Consider the following 27,356-nt stretch of genomic DNA (forward strand, 5'->3'; position numbering starts at 1 on the left):
ATAATTTAATGGTAAAAATCAGAAATTATTGATTATCATAAAAATGATCAATCTTCAAATTTATCAATGTCAATCAAGAGATAATGTGACAGTTTTGTATGTTAATATTTTATTTTGATAGATATATAAAACTATGTATAAAAAAATTCTTAAAATTAACTTATTATTTGTTATGAAATACTTTTTATCGTTATAGTTTGAAAACATGTAATTAAAAATTTGTTTTAAAATATGTATTCATGCGAATAAAATATCTTTTGTTAATAAATGTTAAAGACATAGACTTTTAGCATAATCTACTTTTAGCAATTTTAAATGAATTTTAACCTTCAAAAATTTTCAAAAATTTTGGGATCTTCCGAGATTTTTCCAATCGTTTATTCTTTATTTTGTTATTTTTTTATTTTTTAAAGTTTTTATAGTTTTATTTTTTAAAACTTTTAAATCATATATCAGAATACTTTAAGACAAAAATTTACTACATTGATCAATAATAGAACTAAGGAATAGGCTTCCTGGATCTTAAAAATCAAAATATAATTTTCTCAATTTTCTAGTAATTATTTAATCTTTCCAAGAAATACGATGTGTAAAAAGCAATACATAGAGCGTATGTCTTATCTCGCCAATTATAAAAATGGTTTAAGTTTCAGAAACTGTGAGCATTTCCCAATAGATCCGTAGAATATATTCGATATTTTATTCGAACTCATTAAGCACTCATTCGTGTACTCATTGAATAATCGCACTGATTCATTGAGGCGACTGAATCGAACGCATCTTGGTTGCATGAAAACATTTTCTCATTTCATATCGTGTCTATTTGTCGCACCGTGATGATAGCAATGTGTTGTCAGACCACACAGTTTGTACCACAGTTTTTGCTGCATCATAAATAATATAGAAATAATAAAGCAGACACACACGCGCACGATAAAATCGACTGTCTTATCTAGATATTATTCCAATATTACTTGTAATGAGCATTAAAATGGGTACTACTGTATTAATCGAATTACTGGAAATACTGGACGGTAGTAGTGACGACATTTTAAAAGACCTGCAAAAGAGCGACAGATTATCGGTTATATTAGCGTGGCATTACAATGCCGAGTACGGACATGAGACACGGTTGATTGCAGAGAGCCTAACATTGCATCTAATTATATGCCATGCTATTAAGTGAAATTTTCACTCAAGTATTTTAAATGAGTAAAATTGATGAATCGACTTTCGCCTACATTGTTAATCGGGGTTAATTAACTATTCCTAGGTAGTTAATTAGTTTCTTTCTAATGATGTGATCATGGGAACGAACTCATCTTTTTGCGAAGAGACTCCTGTTGAGATAAATTGCCAAATTCGTAAAATAAGATATTGAAGAGGTCATTGACAAATCTTGGTGCGCAACAAAAATCTGTCATTATCTGATGAGAATTTTTATATAAAAAAATGAAAATTTTTATATAAAATGGAATAGAATATCTATGTTTATAATATTATATAAACATGTATAAAAAAAATTATAAAATTTATAATTTAAATTCGTAAATTAAACATTCGGGTTTATTAATTTAAAAATGTAAAACATCAAGAAAAATAAAGAGTGAAAGAATAATAAAATAAAATCAATAAAAATATAAAAAAGTGGATGTTATAATTTTAACATGATTTTTTCATTTATGTTTAACAAAATGTATATATGATTATAACTCTAATATCGTAAAGCATTGTTTTGTAAAAATAAATAATTTATACTACATAGATACTATGTAACATAAATAGTAGATAGACTCATAATAAATTCTCTCATTTCTTTTCTTTCATTACCTTATTCTCTGGAAACTTCAATATCTTTCACGTTTATTTGAAAATAATTTTAATTTTACGTAGATCTGGTGCGCTTTTATGAGATTATTTAAAAAAATTTAGAAATTTTCAATTATATGCATATGTTTTCTTCCAAGAGTACACAATAAATGGCGATAGCAGCTTCTCCTTTATATATATGCATATAATTAAAAATTTCTAAATTTTTTAAATAATCTCATAAAAGCGCACCAGATCTATGTAAAATTTTATATATATATATATATATATATATACATATATATATATATATATACACACATATACATACACATACGTACATACATTTTTTTCTACAAAATATACAATCCACAATTGTGCAAAGAATCCGTGTGAAAAGAGCTTTCAAGAAATATTTTACAAAAATGTTCGAATCAAGCGCGAAAATAATTTAAATTCATTTACTTATATTGCTTCTTCATTCCAATCGTGATGAAATCTAACTCCACAGACTCAACCAAATGAATAATAAATAAAATTTTCACCAGATCAACATAATCTAGGAATTGTGAATCTCGCCTAAAAAGTATCACAAATTTCAAACGCTTTAAAAAAGTTTATTCAATATACTTCTCATAAACAATGATTATTTATTAATCGTTATCCTGTATTCTCAATTCATTAAAAATTTAGTGATATAAAAGTAATATACAACAAAAGTGTATTCCGTGTATTCAACAAATTTTATATTGTTTTATAAATCAGAATACTCGCGGGAAGTTTTTTTATTACTTCTTTATACATTCTTTTGCAATAAAAAAAACAAGGAAAACGCTTTTTAATGTATACTCTTAATAATTGGCATTATCGAAAAATTTGTAGGAAATTATGTGCGTTAAAATTTTTTTCTACTCATTCGTATAATTGTAAAACTAGTGTTTAAATGCCAATAAATTCGTTTCAATTAAAATTGCGATTATATCAAATTTCTATTCCTTTGTTACTTCTATGTTAAGATAAAATCAAAAATTACTTGCATTCCAATTACGCATAGAAAAAAAGGACTTGTTTAATTTACGTTATTGTTTGAAGAAATTATTCACTTTAATTTAATAGAGTGTAATAAATCTATTTTAATAATCCTGTTCAATAGATAAATATTGATAATAATAATATTATCAATCATCTCTCTTTTTCTATTTTCTTCATTAGTTGTATATGTACATAAATATTGTTACAATCGACAATTACTTTGCCGTTGCATGACGAATTGAAAACAGATACTAGCTTTTATCCACCAGTTATTTAGCTAGGCATTCGAATAAACAATAAATGTAACAGAGGCCTAATTTATTACTACTCTGAGCTTTATAAATATATATGATACGTACATGACAGGGCCATCGCAGATGCTCGGTAAAAAATTTTTTATATAAGAACATGTATAAATATATATAAATATACATAAATATATAAATATATTAAAATATATATAATTATATACCATATGTCCATATATGTTCATATTAGTATCTTCCTTTTGTAAAATTTCTGTTCGACTGTTTAATATAAGAAAAATAATAGTAATAATGAGAAAACATAAAAAAAATAATTGAAAAAAATTTCGTATTGTTTCTTTAAAAAAATTAAGTTTAAAGAAATAAAAAAAACATATAACCATATATATATATATATATATATATATATATATATATACTTTTAATCATAAATATATATGATTATATATGGGCAATTTTTTCTCATTTTTTTGAAATTTAACTTTTCAAAAGAAATAATGCGAAATTAGTCTTTTAATTATTTGTTATATTTTTTAATTATTACTATTATTTTTCTTATACTAAACAGAAATCTTACAAAAGAATCTAATATGAACACAGACATATTTCATATTATATATATATATGTGTATGTGTGTGTGTGTTTATACATGTATATATTTACATATGCTTTATATGAAAAATTTTTTACCGGGTGTAATTCTTGTTAAAAGATCACACTCATATTCGTTGGCATTAATCGTTTGTGATTTAACGAACACACATTCAATTGATTACTATATGCGCAGCAAAAATGTTTCAAGTTAGCAATAACAAATCGATAAATGTTCTTTTGCGCTTTCTCTCTTTCTTTTTCTCTCTCTCTCTCTCTCTCTCTCTCTTTCTCTCTCTGTCTGTCTGGAAAACAATTACATACAGATGGCATTTCAATTTGATATAACACATTTATATAGTATCAAAATAAATAATTTTAATGCCATCAGTGTTGTTCCTATGTCAATTGACTGCATCGACTTAGCTATCACGAATATTCTTGGGCATTCCGCAACGACGGATTTTGTACTTCTCGATCAATCTATGATTTGTGATCCTATACAATGTATGTACATGTCACATATACATATCAATTAGTATCAATCGATGATCCTTTCTCCTTACGTCAATTTCATATAGTCTGCAGAGTACCAAAATGGCCGAGATGATCGTTGAGAAGATGGAACGCGAAATTTGTAGTTCGTGAAGCTCACGCGCATCACATCCGCTTCACAAATAGCTAAACAATCAACGCCCGATTCTCGTAGATTATTTATGGCAGAGATTGCTACAACCTTATTTTCTTACGCTAACAATATTGTTGGTTACTTTTCAGTAATAACCTGAAATCTGGGTAGGCAAAGACCAAATTTGGTTTCTATACCCGTGAAGATGGGCAGAGCTACTTGATAGCCACCTATATGATCCGGGTTTGTTGATCGAATTTCCTCTGCAACTCCCATCGTAGGCACCTTTTGTTCTGACCCGGTAGGTCGACTGTAAACAAGCGTCATTATAAGTTTGTAAATCAGATTGATATATAAGAATTTGCATAATTGCTTGAAAAAAATTTGATTTGATTTGTAATAGCTTATGTAATGTATATTATTATCACTCTCTTTAATATATTAAAAATCAATAAAAATCATCATTATACCGATGTGTTATAAATATTCTATCAAATCATGAATAGAGATTTATTAAATCAATTATAGCTATGATAAGTATTATTATAGCTGTCATAAGTACCATTAATAACTAATTATAATAAATAATTAACTTTTGAATATTTTCCAATTTATTTACATTTGCTAAGTTATATTATATACTTACGATCCTCCAAAATCAACAACAAACAATCTTTGCAGTAATTCATATGTGAAGAGAGTGACACCAAATTGAGGTGACGATCTGAACACTCGAGCTGTAAGAATAAAAAAGTTTATATTAATACAAGAAATACATTCATAGTTTCAAACATGCGCGCATAATTCCATTTTCTTTGTCCAAATAAAGATTTAGGCACGTTTCATGACAAGCATATTGACAAACATAACATTTGTAATGTAAAACAAACATTTTAAAAAGTGTATAATAGTTATATATTAAAATCATGATCAAATAGTTTTAATTTCTGGCCATTTTCTTTCAGATAATTATTATTTATAATTGTGATTAATTTTATGAGATGTCTGTAAATAAATATTAGATAAAATTGAGAAAGTGCCAGTCAACGATCAAGAATCCAAAATGAGATATGATACGACATAGCGTAAGAAATTTATAGCATAATTCATATATTACATATAATAGTACATATAATAGCATTAATTCATTACTTGTGCGCACATAAACATTTTGGCAAGTATTATTTGTTCCCATAAACATTTTTCTTCTCATATAGCTATGTGAAATAGTAAAAAATGAACATTTACTTCTTTTTTTCTCGAATCGGAAGTGTTACACAACCCTTTGCGGATACGCGTCGACATATAGCCGCTTGTGCGTGTCTATCGTTTCCAGTAATAGTAATGTAATATTCAGTTTTACACATACTCTTTTACAAATAAAAACACATTTTGTTATATATAATAAAGTTTTTAACTTTTATAACATATACGTTAGACAAGTGTTTCCTTTCGATTACACGCGCAGATATCCCTCGTCCATAGTGATGCTCGTAGACAGATCCGTTCACAAAAGATTAATATCATTAATAAAAACACACTATAATTATTTTCGACGAAAATACTATAAGATTTCGATTATACACCATATATACGTTGTATCGTATCGACTCGCACTTTCAAAATTATTAAAGAATGCATATAAGATGTGAAACAATCAAACGTTATATTTGATAAACATTTTGAAATACAAAGACTAAGTGTGTTTACTGCAGATTGGGAAAACGAGAACACAGATGTAAACCATAAAGGAAGACGAAGAGATACTTACTGATAAGTAAATCGCCGGATCATATGAGGGAGGAAATAAGGTTGAAAGATGTAGCAGGGTCGATCCCCCGCGCGTGCAATCGACCAAAGCAAAATATGTTACTAATAATATAATTTAAAATTGTAACAATAGAACCATGATGACCTCACGTTTCATTTCTACTTTTTAAGAAATAAATAATTTATAATCTACTTAATTATACTTATTTTACAAAGACTATATTTATATTCGAATTCGATTATATTCGAAAAGCAGAGAAATCTGTTATGATAAAAATAAGAAGAAAGAAAACAAGATTCCTTTCTCAGCTCTTTCTTTCAATGTTGTCCAATTAGCATATATAAAGTATGATATATTAACATTTGTAAATTTTTGAAAAATTTCCCAATGTGCATGCAGGAGTGAAAATATTAATTGATTCAAGAACTTCATTTGTATCAAATAAAATAATATACCTGTCGCACCCTTCCAGAATGCCCTGGCACCTTCTTCTTTGTAAATTTTCCTCGCGCAATCTAATAGTCCAGTGTATGTGGTTTGGCCTTCTCTAGCTATAACCTAAAATACATGTGACAAATTATAAAAACTCCGTCACATATCGGATAATCTGTATCGTAATGCACAAAAGACGTACTTGTAATCTCGTTTTTATTACGTCCGCGGGAGTGACCAGCGCTGCCGCAGGTACGCCGGCAATCGCGCCGGAAGCGAGAAGTGACAATGGCGTATTATAGCCTCCTTCGTCAGCCAATCGCACTTTCGTATTAGCATACATAGGAAAGTAAATTGCGCTAAATGGTATGTCTCGCAAAAAACAAGCTCTTGCACCCTATAAGAAAATTGCGATCGCCATTCTGACTTATAAGAGAAGACGATGAATGTCAGTAAGATTGTTATTATTATTTGTACCCACTTTGTACAATCCAAAAAGGCCTAATTCCTTGACGACAGTCCATGCTTTAACTTTGGATCCTCCCGCGATCTCGCCAGCAACTTGTAATCGAATTTTGACTATTTCCAAAGGATTTGTGAATATGACCTGAGATGCTCCAGCCTGCGAAAAGATCGCGTTTATTATAAATGCCCTTTATTCATTTTCAATTAGCGAAATGTATAATAAGTATATATCTAACTATCTGAATTACTACTGTTATATTATTTCATTATTCCAATCAAAAATAAATGAAAAAATAATAAATTAAATGTTCCTTGTAATTTTATATTTATTTATTTTGTATCTCGTTCTAAGATTCACATCAATTACAGGTTTTAATTGAAAACTTTAAGAAGGAAATATAGAAATATCAAAGAATATCAAATGCTTACGCAGCCACCAGATATTATTTCTCCATAAAGTGGTAAATTTCCATTTTTATCCATAAATTTATCTCTGACAAAGTCGTTAACTGTAAGTTTGATAGCCTTTTCCGGAGCTACTCCCATTAATTGAGGCATCAAACCTCGGTAAAGACCGAAGAAGCCTTCATGTCGGATCACCTGTCAAACGCAAAATACCAGCTTCATGATTAACAATGCAGAAAGTGTTACACGACGAGACTTTTCGATGCCAACCTTTTTAAAACAGTCAAAGCTATTTCTGTACATCAGTTCGCCTATAAAAGATCCAGCCCTTTGATTTTGCATCCTAGTTTTCACCAAGTCGATAGGATATACAGTTGTAGCACCAACAGCTAAAAAAAAAATATATATAATCGCTTTGTTTTTTTTTTAACGAATTATTTTATTTGATTCAGAAATTTTAATATTATTTAAATATTTGCCTCAAACAGCGCTTAGGTGCGTCTTAATAATAAAAAAATATTAAATCATCTTAATTCTAAATCGCACGTCCTATAGAAAAACTTTAAACTTATCATCATTCGTATAGGGATCACTTATAAGATTTATATAATATCATGCGGATATTAAAACAAAAGTTATATAAGTAATATACGTATAAAGCGAGTAAAATGTGATATAACATCGATAATCAATAATTAAAATGAAAAGGTTTTAATTAGACAATTAATAATTAGTCATAATATACACTTGTACTAATATACACATATACACTTGACAAATAATTTATACTTCAAACCGAAAAGTTTGTATTATTATATCAATAATCCCTATTAACGTAGGCAAATTTTTAATTTCGCTACATTTTTGCGCTTGATTAAAAAATAATAAACAATTTACTAAGATCGGTTAATAATCGGTTAGTATCGGGCACATGCATGCCCGTGTGTATATTTATAGTATATTTACAGAATGTATATGTATATTTACAGAATAAATTTTTTCCCAATTTAAAAATGGATAAAGATGAAAAATCCCTTCCTTCATTTTCATTCTTATGCTTGTAAATTATATATTATGTAATAATGATAACAGACATTGTATCAATTCGCTATAATCACAAATAAAGGAAAAGAGGCATTTTTATATACAAACCTCCACCAATAGAACCAAGCACGAATCGATATCCACTTTCGAGCATTTGTACAATGATACCACGTTCATCTGGACTCTATAAAATGATATTTATTAAAAAACAAATTAAACATTTATTAAATTACATATTTTTCTAAATCTTCTAAAATAATCTGCAAATTTATGTTTCAAATTCCACAAAATAAAATTTTATTTATAATTTTACATATTACGCATTTATATGCACATTTTGATGTACACAAGTGAGCACTTTTAATTGTTTGTTAAATATATTATATTACGTATTGTACATAATTATAAATAAGATTTCAGAATTTCCATATGATTTCTAATATGAATTATTAGATAATTATAGATAAAATAGGCTTTTTAAACACTGACTTTGAGAACATTTGACTAATGTTTCGAATCACAAAATTCTTCCGATTTATACCGATTTATACACATACCGATACTGCTTTGATCTCAGCAACGCGCTTCGTAATCTGCTTGAAATACTGTTCAGGTGTGATAGCCACAAGATCATTGTATATAATTTTCCTGAAATAAGGGATGATACGAATATATCAATATGTATGTACATATATCGAAGCTATAGCTAGAAAGCATAAATGTGAAGAAAAAAAGAAAATCGTGGAAATTATCATTGAACGAAAAAACGTATGGCGTCGATAGTACTGCTTGAAACGATACGAAAGAAATTTCTTAATATAATTCATAATTATATTATAAATATAATTCATTTTTATTTTTAAATTGTATCTGTCTTAAAACGGGATAAGAATTTTTTCAGTATGTCTCATGACGCGCACCATTTATCCTAAGACACAGATAATTGATATCCTAAAATATAGATGTTAACAAAATTAGGTGAGAATAAAAATATCAACACACGCGCACATGGTACATGATTTATAACACGTGATGGTCTGTAATACAAAGACGCACCCAAGCCGCGAATCTGCCTCGTCATCTTCCGTAGGTCTAATCCAGGCAGCGTAAACACGTAAACAAATGCTTTCAGTGAAATATATTTCAACACATTAAATATCGGAAAATAATATATAGTTATGCATTATAGATATAGACTTAGCTATTAGAAACGAATTACTTTGTACAATAATGTCAATTTTTATTGCCAAGAATGAGACATACATTGACATTTGGATGATGACGATGTGCTTGATGGTGCAACAATAATGTTACGTAATTTATTGTTTTTTTTTTATATTTGTTTTGATGATTAGCGTTAATAGCTTTCTCAACTTTTTTAAACTTTAAATAATTTGTCAAGGTCACTGTCAAAGCGACTGTTCTGCTTCGTCTTTTCTTCGCGTAATCTTTTCTCGATCAACCAACAAAAGAAAGAATATTTCATAGTCCATTTCAATTAAAAATACTTACCCAGTTTGATGAAGTAAATCGCAAAGATGAAACAAGATATCTACTTCCAACGGAGTTATCTGGGACATCATTTGTGCAGAATAAAGAAATTCCTCTAATAAAAAAAATTAATGCTTAAATTAAGGCTAAAATCTATCAATATCTGTTCAATTCATCGAAGTTTATACACCAAATTTATATCATATCGATCAAAATTAGCATATGAGTTACTAATTAATTCAACAGATTTATCACTTGCATCATATTATATTAGTTATGTTATTAAATGAAAAAATTGTTTTCTCTTTCATACGGTTTTTATGATATCGATAATAAAGAAAAAAGAAAACTTTCGATAATTACATGGTCTGTTTTATAATTTTCTTTCAAAATCGATTACCTTTGGTAACTTCCTGGTATCTGTGGCCGTTGGTTGCATTTAAATAAATACGTTTGATAAGTTCCATATTGTTTAGAAGAGAATTGAATGCCATAAAGTATGGAAAACTAACTTTTCGCCCGCTTTGACCAGCATTAACTGCCTGCGATATATGAAAATAAAATTTATCGTATCGAATACACACATGTTAAATGTATTCGAGTAAATTTTATAATACTATTTTATATTAAAATGACTGAAATATACAGATTAATAATTACTCGCAATTAACAAATATTCTGTATATCTACTAAACATACACACATATACGCATACGCACATATATGCACGCACGCGTACGCACACGCGAATATATTCAAATTATTTATTTGCACGCTTATCTTTACATAAATTACTATAACAAAAACATTATAAAAAATTCAATTAAGTTACAAATTCTTTTATTCTAAACAATACTTACAGCAATTAGATTATCCCTCACGTCTTTCGTGAGTAAATGACTTTTAATACTGAGCATGATGTCTTGAAAATCTAACGCTGAAATGAAACCTGCGCCATTTTTATCAAATTTCTTAAAAGCTTCCATTGCATATTCCTCATGGAAATCCTAAGAACAATCATCATTTAAGTACTTAAATCTTACCCTTAGTCTACTTTTATATCACAATCTGCAACTGCTTCCTTAAAGTTACATCTTTTACATATATATATATATATATATATATATATACATATACATATATACACAGTAAAACTTTTTTATAAATTATATGGAAAATATTATAAAATAAAAAACGCGCGCGCGTTACTTCGCGATCCTTTAAAATGCTTTAGCCGAATTACATGTATATCATGTGTCACTGTGAAAAACAAAACATACGATGCTATTTAGATATTTCATAATCATTGTCACTCGTTACGTCACACTTGGCTCATTTCCTGGATAAGAATAACAAACTTAATCCGCGATCAAGCATACGACGGAACAAAATACTCACATGCAAAAACTGACTAAACTCTGCGTAGCTGATCAATCTTTTCTTATCCTTTCCAAAGTAGAGTTTGACAAAACTACTATCCATATTAAAAGGCATCTTTTGATGCAATACAGTTTTCCGCATCACCTCAACGAACTCATCTGCAATACACACCAATTGGTAAAAAAATATATATAACTGTATAATATACATATACGTACATTATTTTGAAGAAGAAAACAACAGTTTTACTATAATTCTTACCAAATGCAACCATTCCGTTTCCATTAGTATCAAAGAGTTGAAAAGCTGTTTTGTATAAAGCATCTGGTACACAGAGAAGACCTTCGAATGCTTGAAATTCGGCAAATGATATGAGCCTGAAAGAAAACAATATTAATTGCATAATAAATTACTTCATTTAAAAATACAAATTTTGTTTATTTTTGTTTTTAAACTTTGAAAAATATATTAAAAATACATTCCATTATTCACATTATATAAATTTATAAATATGTATATATAAAATTAAAAAATTTATAATTTACGTTATTTTAAGGGAACAAATAATTTTACATATATTTGTAATTAATAATTAATAAGATGTAAAGAAAAGAGCATGATGTAATATTATACGCTTAGTATCAGTGTAAAACTTACCCATCTTTGCTGGTGTCAACGATACCAGCAAGTAAATTGACAGAATCGGGATTGTAATCGGCATCTGTGTAAAGACCAAGATAACTGCGTACAAAGTCAGACGCAGTCATGAACCTCTCGCCATTCTTCTCTTGTGAAGCGTACTGTAAATTTTACGAAAATAATACAATGAATTATCATTCATATATTTAGAGATATTAGTAATATTGTATGACAAAAACTTATAATAATTGAAAAATAGTTAGTAAGCAACGAGAAGTTAATTACTATATTAAGAAAAAAATTCAAAGAAATATAAGAGGATACATAATAAAAATTATGTTATAAATTAAATTTTGAAATAACAAAATATTGCAAATATAAAAATAAGGCAAATATTGACTAAATTTCCAATAATTTTGATTATTCAAAATTATTTTTATACCACAAAATATATTCATTACAGAGAAGACACAAATTAATCAAGAGAGAAAAGAGAAACATATCATAATTAATAGAAAACAATAATAAAGTTTTAAGATTATTAAATTTATATTTTTAAAGATTGCTCGAAACTTATTCATGTTTCTAATAATTTATGCAAACATTTTGTTCGCTTACCTGGTTAAAAATTTCATGGAGGCGTTCAGTATTTGCACGTTTCAAGTACCCGGAACCCTGTAACATGAGGCATCAAAAATGAACGATATATCTAATATTTAATAAGTTTTAGTATTACTTAAAAATATATTGTCAAAATACAAAACGATATAATATTTAAAAAAAAAAAAATACAGATTTCCAAATTGGAAACTTAAGTCAACTTTTTTTTTGTCTAATGAGTAGTAAGTGAGTAATAAAGTAAGAGCAATTCGTAATTTGTATAATTCGCGACGTAGCATATTCTATAAAATAATACAAAATACATTATAATTATATTTTGAAAATAAAAAAATAACAAATATAATAATAAAATTGTCTATTAATTTATTTATTAATTTGTCAATCATGTAATGCATGTTTCATTTATGCACGTATGCACGCACGTATATAAACATATATAAATTTAAATACATATTTGTTTTGAATATGCAGTATTTACAAGAATGTATTCTTACATGGTGCACGTTGTACGTTAATGTTAAAAATAATATAGATATAATTACTGTTTGTATATATTCCATGACAAATTATTGAGAATTATTGAGAACCTTTTCTTCTCGTTCAAATTTTTAATATCATTGTGTTAAAAAATGTATAAACATTGTACATTTGTACATTATATTATACGTCTCGTTCTCTTGTCATATCTCATATCACAACGTTTGACGTATAGCACTTTTTAAATATGGCGCCTCAGCCTCCTTCGATCCTCGATCTCTTGCCAACTTCATATTGTTTCGTTGTGCTATCGAACTGCCGAACTAACGTTTTTCGGTATAGCCCGCAAAAATTTATTACATTCTCAAAGTAAGAACAATGTCAGAACACAAGAAGAGTAAGCATTCAAGATTTCGATCGCGTGATCGCGATCGCCATGGGAGGAAAAGAAGAAGAGACGATAAGATCGACAAATTACAGAATCAAATAGATACAAAGATCGTTGGAGGGTGGATTCATTCAGAACAACCTTCTACTAGAGCACATCTGCTATGTCTAACTTAAGTAGTAAGTAATACCTTCTGAGAGGATTAACATACTGGTACTTCACATTTTCACACGAAAAGTGAGAGTCAAAGTGAGAGTCAAAGTGAGAGTCAACAAGACTTGATAGGGTGTTTTTGTGAGCAAGTTCAACGAGAACATAGATCTCACTATGTACACAATAAGTGTCACACTTTTCTGAGAGGTCACCTATGTTATTTCACATTTTCCATACGAAAAGTGAGAGCTGAAATCAAAATTGTGAAAAATGAGGGGCATGTATAAACAAAAACCAACCAAACCAAGATATAGCCTGAGATGTTATACCAGTCTTGAATTATCTTGAAAGATTGCAGTCACTTAAAGAATTGAAATTGAGGGATGCTGCCGGAAAAGTAGCAATGCTCCTAGCATTAACTACTGTTCAAAGACTTCAAACTTTATCATTAATAAATATCGATAACATTACAAGATCTGAGATTGGTATAAACATCAAAATCACTGATCGGATTAGACTTCAAAACCAGGGGCATTTCACCCCGAACTAATATTACCTTTTTTTAAAGAGAAACCAGGTTTATGCGTAGCTTCGACAGTATTGGGAGAATATTGGGAGCGTACTAAGAGTTTAAGAGAAAAGGATAACAAAGCGTTATTCATTGCAACAAGGAAACCGTTTGGAGCAGTATTCTTATAAACCATTGGCCATTGGATCAAATCAGTTCTTAAGAAAGCAGGCATCGACACAAATCAGTTTACAGCGTATAGTACCAGATACGTAGCGGTGTTTGCGGCCCATAATAGGGGTATTGACATCTTTGTTATAAGGCAGAGCGCCGGATGGATGGCTGGTTCCCAGACCTTTTTTAGATTTTATAACAGACCCATTCGAACAGCTAATGACCAATTTGCACGAGCAATTTTACAATAATTTTAAGTTATTTTTTTATATGTATAACAGTTGTGTTCTGATCTTATTAAGAAAAAAAAAGAAAGAAGAAGAATAAAAGACAAATAAAAAAGCATTATCACAGTCGCTAAAAATTTACAATACTATCATTGAAAATGAGACATGTAATATAATTGTGAGATCAAACGAGCCTGTCGAAGACGGACGAAGTTTGATCAAAATTATATGAAACGTCTCGTTCGAAGATGATAGTCTCCCACCCGGGTATATTTCTTCCCAAATGATAATAATAATAACTTACACCCACTATCATCTTCACTGATAATTCTAAATTCTTACACAAAACAATATGAAGTTGGCAAGGGATCGAGGATCGAAGGAGGCTGAGGCGCCATATTTAAAAAGTGCTACGTTAAACGTTATGATATGAGGTATGACAAGCAACACTACAATACTATCATCTTCGAACGAGACGTTTCATATAATTTTGATCAAACTTCGTCCGTCTTCGACGGGCTCGTTTAATCTCACAAATGTGTCATAGAAAAAAAAATTATATCTTCTTTTTTTTTATCTTATTTAAATAAATTCTTTACGTGTATGTAAAAGATAGAAGATAAAAAATAGAAAATTGTTTTGCGTAATTAAATCAGTTATAAAATAAAATATAACTTTACTATACTTTACTATGTCATATTTTATCGACGATTCAATATTATATTAAATCAACATCTTAAAAATAAAGAAAAATTATGTGTAGTATATTATTCACTTTTATTTACGATACAATTAGAGCTGCCATATTAAAATTTTCAAAACTTACAATCAAAAACTCCGGACATTTCGATTGCAACCCCGGACAAAAATGCGCTTAAATTAATAAAATTGAGAACAATAAATGAATCATTATTTCACATCTAATTGTTCATTAACATTCAGAGCAGAGAAATTTGAACTGGAAAATAAATAAATAGACTATTTTGATTTAAAATAAAAAGTTTTATTACAGATAGCTATTAATTAAGTTTTATTAGGTATTAGAAAATTAAAAAATTTTAACTCTTTTATGTGATGTCTGTGCTATTTGGTAATGTAGAATAATGTGCGAGAGGAATCAGAACAAAATATTTAGAAGATTTCTTGAATTTCCCGAATGCTTATAATTATCCTGGACATTTTCAGAAAATCTCCCCGGACGTTCCTGGACGCCCTAAAAAAGAGGACAGTGTCCGGGAAAAAGAGGACAGAAAAAAGTTTTCTCTTTCATTTTCTCTTTTCATTTTTCTCTTTCATGAGAATAAGAATAAAAATGTTCTAATTAAAAAAAGTCTTTATATTTTATAAATAATCTATCGTGTATTTGTCTATTATATTTTATAGATAAATTTTCCGTTGTCGGTATAAAAAATTCGTTATTCAGCGGAAGAATCGTATGGCATAACAAGAATAAAGAGAAAAGTTCCCAGCGCATTCGAAAGACGGTGACAAGTTTCTGACCGACGAATTGTTTACTTTCCGATTTTTTTGGATCAATATTATTCTAGTACGTATGATTGACGGCGAATCCTACGTAATTAAACGATAGTCTTACAATATTTACGGAAGAATCTTCGAAACACCGAATGGTTCAACTGTTGTAGCACGTATCTGTGAAAAAACTGAGAACGATGAAACGTATTGAAATTAATTTTCTCTTAAAAATAACATTTCGTATAATAGACGAATTTTATTTCGTCTCGGGCAAATTATTTTCTTTTTTTTTTCTATCGATTTAATATTTTCTCAGTCATGTCGTGAACAATAGACCGAGATACTACCGTGTCTCTTGTTATTATAAAGATCATTATTGAATTCGCCGCCAAGATCTATAGAACGAGAACATTAACGTTGCGCCTTACAAAAAAACGATCTAAAGGATCCAGAAACAATTGAAATTAGTTGATGCTCGCAAGGACATTGAGAGTGCAAAATCTTTTATCGATAACAGTTTAATTATATTAAAAGTATTTTGCAATTCTTTCAATAATCTCCCTTATAATAAAGTAAATTAATAACAATGTCCCTTTTATGGATGGATAACTCGTTATAAAAAGAACTTTATTTTATCTAGGTTCAAAACAAATTTTCATTGTATATATATATATATATATATATATACGATATTTTCTTCTTATTATCAGTGTTTTACATAATGTATATTTGTATATGGAAAATATTTCATATATTTCAACAAAATCTAAAAAAATTATATTCCCGAAATAAAATGATTATATGTATTAAGGAGGCAGAATCATATATTTTGTATAGTGTAGCGATTATACAAACAACGCGATAAGATTACAAAAACTGAAAAAGCTTATTGCAAAAATTTAACAAAAAAAATGATCATTTTAAAATCACTTGTACACTGTTGGAAAAAATATGTTGAATTTAAGATAAATCGCATGTCCCAAACGATCCACTCAAAATTTTATGTTAATTTAACATAATATGGATGTGTAAATAGTAACATCGATACTATGTTAATATTTCAACAAAAAAGAAATGTACTCTTGATCTTAATTTGAAGTTAATTGTGTGTTACAATTAATATAATTTTTATGATAAAATAACATATCGCGATAACGAGACGCGTCAAAATTCGAGACTATGCCGAAAACACACAAAAAATAATAACAAGTCATCCCCACTCCTGTTATAGAGTAAAACCAACATTTTTTTTGTGTAAATTTTAACATATTGAATAAATACGTGCGAATTGTGTTATTTTAACACATTTCTTAAATCATTTTAATAATTTTACATTTTATATTTGTTAAGGTCAGTTAACGTATAGTAGATATGTGTTAAATTTACATATAAATATGTAGGTTATTTAACACAAAAATTTTAATAAGGACCGATTTTAACACAAATACAAAATGTTTTTTACCGTGTAATTCATTACGCTGTTTGTCATCATGTGCTGCATTTTATCATTTTTAGCTATGAACATATATAATCATTTACGTAAGACGCTTTAAGAGTATGCGACATAGAAAAAGATAACACAAGAGTTACACTCTGTGTTTGCTAACGTAATAAAAACGATAACCTATTTGTACACAAGGTCAATCCTCCTTTTCTCTTTCTTCCTCTTAGAGATTTGGAAATGAAGGGGGCGTGCAACGTGTACAAGTTGAAAAGTGCACGCGCGCGCGTGCACTCCGTCCCCCCCCCCCCCCCAACACACGTGCGCGCATGCCAGAGAGAGAGAGGGGAGAGAGGGGGCAAATTATTCAACATAAAATCGCTATAAAGAGCAAAAAACTGAGAGCAAAGAAGTTGAGTTGATTCAGAGTCAATCTACAAATCTAATATAATACTTAGATCAATGATGATTAATGACATAACGATCACAAAAAAAAAAATACTTTAATTTTACATACAACGATACATAATACACATCACTTGATAAAAGAATTGCCTAAATTGCAAGGACGAAAGTCTATAAAAAAATTTTCTAAACTTTTAACGAAATAGATAAACAAGAAAAGATAAAACAGATGGAAGGGAGTAAATCATTAATAAAAAATAACATTAATAAAAAATCATCGATATTCAATGATAAAAAAAATAACGTAATCAAGCAAGTCACCGCAAGTCATTCAGCAAATTTAAACTATAGTCCTGTCTAAAGATAAGAATAATACAAGGTATTTCAGGTATCGGTCAATTATAATTATTATTTTTAAGTTTTACATACATATAATTTGTCTAAATTATAATTATTGTTCAGGTTCCACAAAATTTACATGTTACGCGATTGCGATGTAACGTCGATCGACAAAAATTTGCATTTATTCATCATTTCGGAATTAAAGAATAAGTTCTTAAGAAATCAGATGTATTACACATATTTATTCATATTTGAAAATTTCTTACAGGCAACCTTTTAACAAAAAATTAAGAATAAAAAAAGGATTGCGAGAATTCTGCGTGCACAGAGATTGGAAAGTCTTTGAAATTCTTAACTCTTTCGTTTTAATCATCGTTTTAATCTCCTATTTGAATATTTCTGTTGTAATGATATAATAGATAAGGAAGATATTACAATACAGATCTCAAGTAGTGTACTCTCGCACATCTTTTCTCGTATCGTCAGTCTAGCAATAGAAAAATATTTTAGTTGACCAAATTGAAACACCTCGCATGACATACTTCGACAGAGATAACGTCTGAAAAAATTAAAATAGAGAGCTCAAAGCGGCTCCTTATCTTTAATTCGATTCAATCGTTCAACACCGTTTTATTGCATATATTCGATTTGCCGATTCCGAATCGAAATCGAACTGAAACAGATTTGTTTTTTTGTTTTTTTTTTTTTCCCCCACACGTTCATTCTTCGCAGGCAGGGAAATCTGACTATGGGGATATCTGACTTTCGACTTGGACTCTCAAACAAATCGAATATACCATCAGATTAGATTTGAGATTACACCTATCTTCTTAGCGCAAGTGCACGTACTCTCGTAGTCGGCATGCTGCTATTGCTGCTCTTGGTGCTTTAAGTTAAACTGAAAATTCCACTTGTTTGTCGTTTATCGGCGATGGCCGGCCAAAGGGGATAACATCGAGCGAGGTTACGTACGGCGTAAAAAAAGTTTGGTGTGCGCGCACCCGCGCCACGCACTCGTTTCTGGCTATTCGCTACAGGTATCTCTAACGCAATAGCGCAGGTAAGTGTCGGTCCACAATAAGTATTTAATCTTTAAGCCGTAAAAAAATTGACTAATCATATAGTCGAGTATTCTTTTCATATTCGATTATAATTGATCAATTTCTTACTTCTTAAAGCTTAAGTCACCTATTGTGGACCGACACTAAGGTGCACACGTGCCATGCAAAAGCGACGGGTTACGAAAGTGCGACGGTACTGACAGGGCGGCGCAATCACACCAACGTCACGAGCAGTCACGAGGAGACTGAGTGTTAACTGCTGATACGGGAGAGGAGGAGACGAGTATCTCTATCCCCTCCTATTCGTTAATTTTTTTTTTTTCTCTTTCGTCTCGCTCTCGCTCTCGCTCGTTCCGTATTCCTTTGGCACATCTCGCTTATTTGTCCTCTCCTCGTTATTTATCTCTTTCCTTAAGCCTCTTATATACCGTTTCTTTTTCATGCGGTGACTCTCTAAGAGAAAGTGTTGTAACGCTTTATCTATACAGAAAAGTATATACAGTGTTATCAATCGAACGTGATGCAGCTGAATGATGCAGCTTCTCTCTTGTATACTTGTATTAATAAAAATTTCTGTACGCTTCTACATTCTTCTTGTTATATTAATTTCTATGCACACAGTAATAAACTCGATTGTACACAAAATTTTATTTCGCAAAAGTTTTTTTTTTTCTTAAATAGTCAAAATGAGGGGAAAAAAAACTGTATTTTTTTTATATACAGATTTAACATGTATGTAAAACGTGACGTATAATTTTAAATATATATTAAGTATATAGCACATTTGTAGCATCAAAATTTCATCAAGATAAATCTTTCTTAATGGGCCAGATACACTTAGCTGGATCGAAAAAAATCGATTTTTCCAAAATATTTTTATTGGTATGTAACTTTTGAACTATATTTCCTGAAATTTTCATTAAAAAATTTACAAAAATGAAGTTACAGCCTATATAGGCAGCTAGTTGGAGGAGTAAGAATCGGCCATAGCGTACAAATATAATATAGATAATGTAGATAATATAGATAATATAGATAATATAAATAATATAGATAATATAGATACTATAATATACAGATAACTGTTGCGTTAAAAATGAACCTTCATTTTCAGAATCCATTTGGCCAGTACATCGTAGAAAGAAGAATTATATAGTTACATGGTCCGGGAATCGATGATTCAATGTAAATAAAAAAAAAATTTATCATTAATAATCTTACCTAAATCTTTAAAAGCATTTTTCTCCAAATGTGATGTTTTAAAAAACGATAACCAATATATCTTGATAACTTAATTGATCGATTAAGCTTTAAAATTTTTCAGATATTTTTTATATGATTATCAAGTTTTTGTCATAGAATTTTTTTTAACGTTATGATTCATAAATTCGGGAAGTATGATCTTTTCATTAAAAATTCACAAATCTACATTCAAACGGTCACCATTTTGCGAAAAATCGTTATTTTTAAAATCGACTACGACAAAAACTAATTTTTTAAAATCTTTTTCAAGAAAATTTTTATTTTTATTAATTTTTATTTTTCGTTTCGGATAATAATCAACAAATGGTTACAATGGTTACACAATGGCAAAAACTATTTAAAAAAAAACGCAACACACACATCAGTTTCACTCTTTCAATTTTAAGAATTTTGTAACAAATTACAAAAATTATAAACAAAAACATACACTTTTTGGTATATACAATAATTTTTTAATTAAAATAAATTTTTTGAAAAAAAAATTCTCAAAGTTCAAGTTTTAATTTTCTAAGTTTAAATGTCCTAAGAGTATATAGCTCTTTAAATATTTTGAGAAGAATGGAGATGCTGGATAATTTGCTTCGCTTAAGAGCAATCACTCGAACAAGAAATTCAGATATGATTTTTAGAATTGCCATTACGCACGCGTGAGTATATGCGTTCACGTGTATGTGTGTGTGTTACAGAAATAAAAAAAATTCAAAATATAATTTAATCCAAATACATAACTGAAAATAAACCTTTATATAGGTATTGTCTCGTCCGTTGGAGAAAACAGAAATCTTCGAATAGCATTAATAAGTAAGCTTTGAAACAAACTCGATTCATCAAATGGAGATTAAACAAAAGGCTTACAATATTCGTTCTCATAAAAATTATAAGTGTAGCGAAATCGATAGGAAAATCCATGCAGAATTGTTAATGACTGTTAAAGATGATTTCAAATAAAATTTTAAGTATTTCTGCTACTTTCTTTCGTTAATTTCTAACATTAGTTGAACATTCCAATTAAGTCATATAATGTTAAGATTATTAAAAATTTATGCAGACCTCGCTGGATTCTCCATTCCTCTTCTTCTGCATCATCTTTTTTGTCCTTTTATATTTACGTATACATATTTATATATACATAAAGAGTATAACTGCAATTGTATTATTGCTTTTTCGAAAAGATTTTCAAATCAAATAACATTTTTATATATTTCATTGTGACAGAAATTGTATTTTCACGTATTTACCTATGTGTCTATGTGTACCATCAAAATATTTTCATTCATGTCTTACCATTTATTACGCATACGATACCACAATTATTATAATTATGAATACAAAAAATAGCTAGAAAAATGACGCATTTTAAATCAAAGAAGAAATATTAGTCAAACTATTTCATAATAATATATATACAAAAAATATATGAAATATATGAAATATTCTAACTTCTAATTTGGAGAATACTTAACACTATTAATAATCGTCCATAATTTAGTCACTATTGTATTATTGTACAATACTATCGTATTAAACATGAGAGTAGATACTTCCAACTTTCGCAAAACAGTCATATCTAAATGTAAGGTAACAAATTTGGAAGATATCATCCGGTGCGGTCACATAACATGAAATAATAAATTTTTTCAATTTTGAAAAATTCCTCGGATATATAGTATTGCGATTAAATATCGTATTCAGTCATCAATCATTAATTTCGCACTGATAATAGACTTGATATTTGACGATTCGATATTTTGCTACGTATCGGAAAAAACTTTGACAAAAGCAAAGTTAAGCCTAATTTAAGCTTAGACCCTCGAAAAATACGTTTAAAGACACAACATTTTCAAATTTGCGTTTTCATCGGTTTATTACAAACCGTAATACGGACTATAATAAAAAGATGATCATCTTCGATCGCAATTAAGTTATTCGAATCACCGTCTAAATCTCACTAACGTGTTAACCCGAATGCGACTCAACGCGAAAAGCTCGCGATGCAACTGTGGCGAGAGAGAGGTGGTTCGTAACACCGCGTCCGTGGGATCCCCGACCTGCTTAAATGACCGCAAAACTGTTGCAGGAAGACTAGATATAACGATGTAGACTAATATATGGTAGCACACACGAATGCGCGCGCGCGCACACACACACACACGCACATGCTTGCACGCACGCATGCACAAGCACCAACATGGACATGGATATGTACACGTACACGGACACGGACGTGACATGGATACGGACATGGTCATAGACACAAATGCGGACACGCACGCACGCACGCACGCACGCACGCACGCACGCACGCACGCACACACGCGCGCGCGCGCGCGTGAATAGTTACATACAGTACGGCCTGAGATGAAATAATCAGTAAAAGAACCAAAGGAACTTATCTTCATCTTCTGGCATAATTAATATTTATTTGCATAGGACTATAGAAAATATGAATTAGATTTCATAATTCTATTTTTATATCAAACGGTATATAGTTTCGTAAATTTCGTAGTTATTTTTATAGCTTTCCTGTTCTCTCTCCCTCTCCCTTCCTCCCCCTCTCTTCGCGCGCGCGCGTGCGTGTGTGCGTGCATGCGTGCGTGCGTGCGTGAGTGAATATGAATACATATTTCATATTTGTTTCACATTATATTTGTTTTTACATTTCATATTTTTTTTATTTTATTTTTTATTTTAAAGCTTCAAATGTCTTAATTAAAGTTTTAATCTTTTATTTATCGATATCAAATGTTATAAAATAAGAAAATATTTGAAAAGTATCTTCATCACAAACGATATCTCAAGATGTGTTATCTGAAAGAAATGTTTAGAACATGAGATAAATTTGATCCTTTCTTAGAAGAATAATAAATGACTGCTATCATTTATCTGTATATCTAAATATATACAGCTTAATAAAACAGTTTTTATCTGTGTTAAAATTTTATTTTAAATATCTTTAGTAAGTAGTACGATGGGAAATCACGGGATTGTACAAATTAACGTTTTACATAAAAATTGCAGAGGTTCAAGGGAGCCATATGATTATAATATTGATTCATTTGCAAATCCCATTATTAAAATGTTTTATGATCGTTATTCTTTTTAATGAAATATATTTTTTTTATTATGCATGATGTATGTAATAACTGTTTAAAATAAAGTGACATTATGTATATTTTTTTAATTTAAAATAATTTTGTTCATTAGTGATAATGTTGTAAATTATCATGTTGTTTTTTAAGCCTTAATAAAATGAATTCAGCAAACAATGGCAAACATATTAATAACGGTTCACAATATAATGACGACACACAAAACCACTGCACAATAATTGATTTTCAAATATGAAAAAGGAAATTTTTTTTTAATTTTTTTTTTTAATTTTTTTTAAATTTTTACTGCACTCAGTTTTGAACAATGACTTTCGATACTAATTCTTATATCTCATCTATCTTTTATTTGTGAATTGTGAATCAATCTATCTTGGTTGCTAACCTTAACCTGTTTCTAGTATACTATTTTCATCAAGCAAGATGTGAGAAGGTAAGAAATAATATCAGTGCAAGACGGAGAAACGATGAGTGTCACCCGGCCTACATTCAAAATAATAGTGTATCGGTACAAAGTAAATTTGCTCGTATATCACTATGTTAAATCATAATTTTATCGCTAGTTTCAAATTTTGCAAAATTCTACTTCAATAATAAAAAATAAAAGAAATATAATCAGAAAAATAATAAGAAAAGGCAATAATAAAATCATAATTAAAATAAAATATATTTTAATATATTTTAATATTTCTCTTTCATAACATTTAATGGTAATGTGCTGAAATGTTTTGAAACAAAAATATGTAGAAATCATTTCGAAAGATATATCGTAAAATATCATGATTATACCATATAATATAACCATCGTTGTACATTTATATCATACCGTTATTAGTTATTACTGAAGAATTGAAATTACGATATATACATTCATATTCCACATCGTAATTAAAACATTAAAATATATAATAAAACTATAAAATTATTTGTATTCGTAAATGATATGCGATTAATGAATTGACTTTTTTTGTCTGTACGTAACTTACGTAATGTTATTCGGGAATTAATAGACAGCTCGAAATTAGAACATCTTAAATATCGTGAGCATGAGTATTTCGAGTACGTAGTGCTGCACTAAAATTCGAAACTTCGCAGTAAGTTACATAATTATGGTATCGATATAATTTCTATTTCTATTTGTATATGTTATTCGTTTGTTATTTTCTTTTTTTTTATTATTAAATAAGATTAATCGATACGTCTTTGATTTTCGAAAGAAATAATAAGATGTAAAATTCATTTAGCGCAGAAATTGAGATTAATTGATAAAAGATTCTGCAGGAATTTTATAACCGTAATATGAATTTGGTAATAAATGACAAAAAAAATTAATTAAAATTATAAATAAATTGATTATACAAAGATAATATATAAGACAATATAATTTCTTTCCTTAAATAGACATGCTAAAGAATCTGGACTATAACTAGAATTACACTACTATTAGGTCATTAAATATGAAATGTCCGATTTGGAATTAAAAGTTTGGTTCATTATATCTCAAACAAGAAGCAGTATAATTAATCAAAGTATGCGCCTAAACTGTCGATACAATTTTGTCATCTTAACGGCAGCTTGTTTATGTCGGCAGCAAAGAAGCTGTAGAGCGAATGACAATGAAGTTGCAAAAGGCGTTCTTACACACAGTTTGTTGAGAATTAAATATTTTTCCTTGCAAGAAGGAAGGTTCAATGCCTGAAAAAGGTAATCTTTAAAAACTTTAAAAAAAAAAATTGATCTAAAAAAACAATTCGAAAGAAAATTGCAAATAAAAATGTGCGCTTGAAAGAGTGATAATGTACCTTAAAAATAAAAAGAAGTCAAGAATTGTCAAAGTGATATGTCAGAGATATCGGCTCTTAAACGTGGTACTTAAGAAAATCGGACATTTCATACTCAATGACCTAATTTAACTAGGATCACACACCTGTGCACACGCGCGCACGCGCACACATACACACGCATCTACACACTCGCATATGCACGCACGCACGCACGCACGCACGCATGCGTTCATACACGTCTCTATGTAGTAAAGAAAATTAAGAAATATTAAAGCTAAATGGTGAGTATATAAAAATTATCTGTAAGATTTATTAGAAGTATATTGACTTGCAAATCTATATATTAAGTAAACAAAATTTAACATATTAAATCTACATTAAATCGCTTGAACGTTTTTTAGGCACGTAAGTATCGATATAATCACTGAACAAAATCGATATGATACGGACAGACAAGGGGATTAATGAGATCGAGAGTGAGGGTTGCGGCTCAATCCCGGTGACCTCGAAACCAAACCGGCCTCGTCACGAGACGCAAGGATCGATATTCGCACCACCATTCGCTCTAATACGATGCAGATATCACTCGACCGTTCCCACTTTCTCACCATTAAATTGTCGAGAAGCATTACGTCACTCGATGCAAACGATTATCAAGGTGCAAACTAATCAATTTAATAGAAAATAGAAAATTTTGCTTGATTTTCGTGTATCAACATATTAACATTCCTTTTCGATATAATGAGTTTGGTACAATCAGTTTCGAAACGTCGTTTAACGAGCAAAGGATGAAAAATCAGACCGATTCGCTTTCAAAATATTCTTATTGTATATCATATAGATAACATTTCATATCATTATTTTTGAAACAATTACAACTGATACAAATAAATGCTAAATAATATAATATACTCAGTCATAAGTCAAAGTTTATAAATGGAACAAGATGTCATTTTCGTTTAAATATTGTGAAATTAATCCTATTTCAATTTTAAATAGCAAAAATATGCTTTATTATTAAACATGCTGCTACAAATCTTTAATTTGGAATTCTCCGTCCGATCGCTTCTTCTTCCTTCCTTTTTTTTTTCTTTTTTCCTTCTTAATACTTAGTCAAATTATACATTAAAAACAAAGAGAAAAAAATGAACGTATTTATCGAAAAATTATGATTAGAAATATATATTTAAAGAGATGAGAATAAAGTAATTCGTTGAGAATCTATTAGTGTTAATTTAAAGTTATCGCGACTGCACTTCTTACAATTTTAAAGAAATTAAGCACGCATTTCGTCGTTAAAGAGAGAAAACAAAGCGCAACAAAGATGAATCAATCTTCTAAAAAATGATAAAAATCATTTAATAAATTTTTAAAAATCTTCGTATCTTTATTATTCAAAATATTATTTTAGAATTTTGACGTACGTTCGATAGGGTTTCAGCGCATTGCGGCGAGCATCAACAGGAAATCACCTTTTCCGTTATTTATTTAATATTTTTAAGAGATGTACACACGCATACGCATTGACATATACGCACATTCGCGCGTATCCGTTTGTTAACGCATAGAAGATGATTAACTAAACTTACCCACCTCTTGATAGGACGCTCGAACAATAAGCGAATCCCTCAACATTCCCAGGAAGAAGTTTACCTCGAGTCTTCTCGTCACAAATAACGATCGGACCTTGGGGAAAGAAACAGAGGCACCACAAGAATCAGAGGGATGGTGTCAAGACCACGTGTAATCTTGTTCAGGATACACTATTCTCACACTCATACGTTTAACAGGCACTTCCGGGGGCGGTAATCGCACACGATCGCTGCGAAGAGATCGCCGAACGTCAGTCTACGGAGCTACGTTTACCCGTCTCGAATACGATATGTCAAGTGACAACTGACAGCGCGATCAATCGGACACATAGCAGCGCCATCTTCTCAAACTTACACGACGACTCAAGCGCGCGTGTCGACGGAAG

General features: G+C 29.5%; 1 protein-coding gene and 3 long non-coding RNA genes across 10 annotated transcripts; 3 read left to right on the forward strand and 1 right to left on the reverse strand.

Annotated features, from left to right (window-relative positions):
* Positions 1 to 2,405: 2,405 nt before the first annotated feature.
* aralar1 (calcium-binding mitochondrial carrier protein Aralar1) lies at positions 2,406 to 27,279 on the reverse strand. 7 transcript variants are annotated; one of them, XM_011643833.3, is made up of 19 exons: positions 26,972 to 27,279; positions 12,573 to 12,629; positions 11,973 to 12,115; positions 11,577 to 11,692; positions 11,334 to 11,473; positions 10,796 to 10,942; positions 10,336 to 10,477; positions 9,957 to 10,050; positions 9,501 to 9,536; positions 9,002 to 9,092; positions 8,553 to 8,628; positions 7,671 to 7,789; positions 7,425 to 7,595; positions 7,012 to 7,152; positions 6,733 to 6,927; positions 6,554 to 6,656; positions 4,974 to 5,064; positions 4,484 to 4,637; positions 2,406 to 4,380 (listed from the first exon to the last, which is right to left on the reverse strand). In XM_011643833.3, exons 1-19 carry the CDS (start codon positions 27,011 to 27,013, stop codon positions 4,360 to 4,362), a joined length of 2,079 nt encoding a protein of 692 aa, XP_011642135.1. In that variant the 5' UTR covers positions 27,014 to 27,279; the 3' UTR covers positions 2,406 to 4,359. The 7 variants fall into 7 exon arrangements, with proteins under 7 accessions (XP_011642135.1, XP_088933070.1, XP_088933068.1 ...); XM_089076944.1 differs by having other exon boundaries at positions 26,968 to 27,278; XM_089076942.1 differs by lacking the exon at positions 26,972 to 27,279 and adding an exon at positions 21,538 to 22,759.
* On the forward strand, positions 19,098 to 19,869 carry LOC105430325 (uncharacterized). The gene is made up of 2 exons (XR_968190.2): positions 19,098 to 19,223; positions 19,342 to 19,869. It is a non-coding gene; the product is annotated as an uncharacterized LOC105430325 (long non-coding RNA).
* Positions 21,035 to 21,453, forward strand: LOC148936575 (uncharacterized). Its single transcript, XR_016139287.1, has 2 exons — positions 21,035 to 21,134; positions 21,238 to 21,453. It is a non-coding gene; the product is annotated as an uncharacterized LOC148936575 (long non-coding RNA).
* Positions 25,529 to 26,414, forward strand: LOC105430326 (uncharacterized). Its single transcript, XR_968191.3, has 2 exons — positions 25,529 to 25,659; positions 25,780 to 26,414. It is a non-coding gene; the product is annotated as an uncharacterized LOC105430326 (long non-coding RNA).
* Positions 27,280 to 27,356: the final 77 nt, after the last annotated feature.

This window comes from Pogonomyrmex barbatus, unplaced genomic scaffold, assembly GCF_055798465.1.
Source record: "Pogonomyrmex barbatus isolate J1 unplaced genomic scaffold, ASM5579846v1 scaffold2, whole genome shotgun sequence".
NCBI lineage: Eukaryota > Metazoa > Arthropoda > Insecta > Hymenoptera > Formicidae > Pogonomyrmex > Pogonomyrmex barbatus.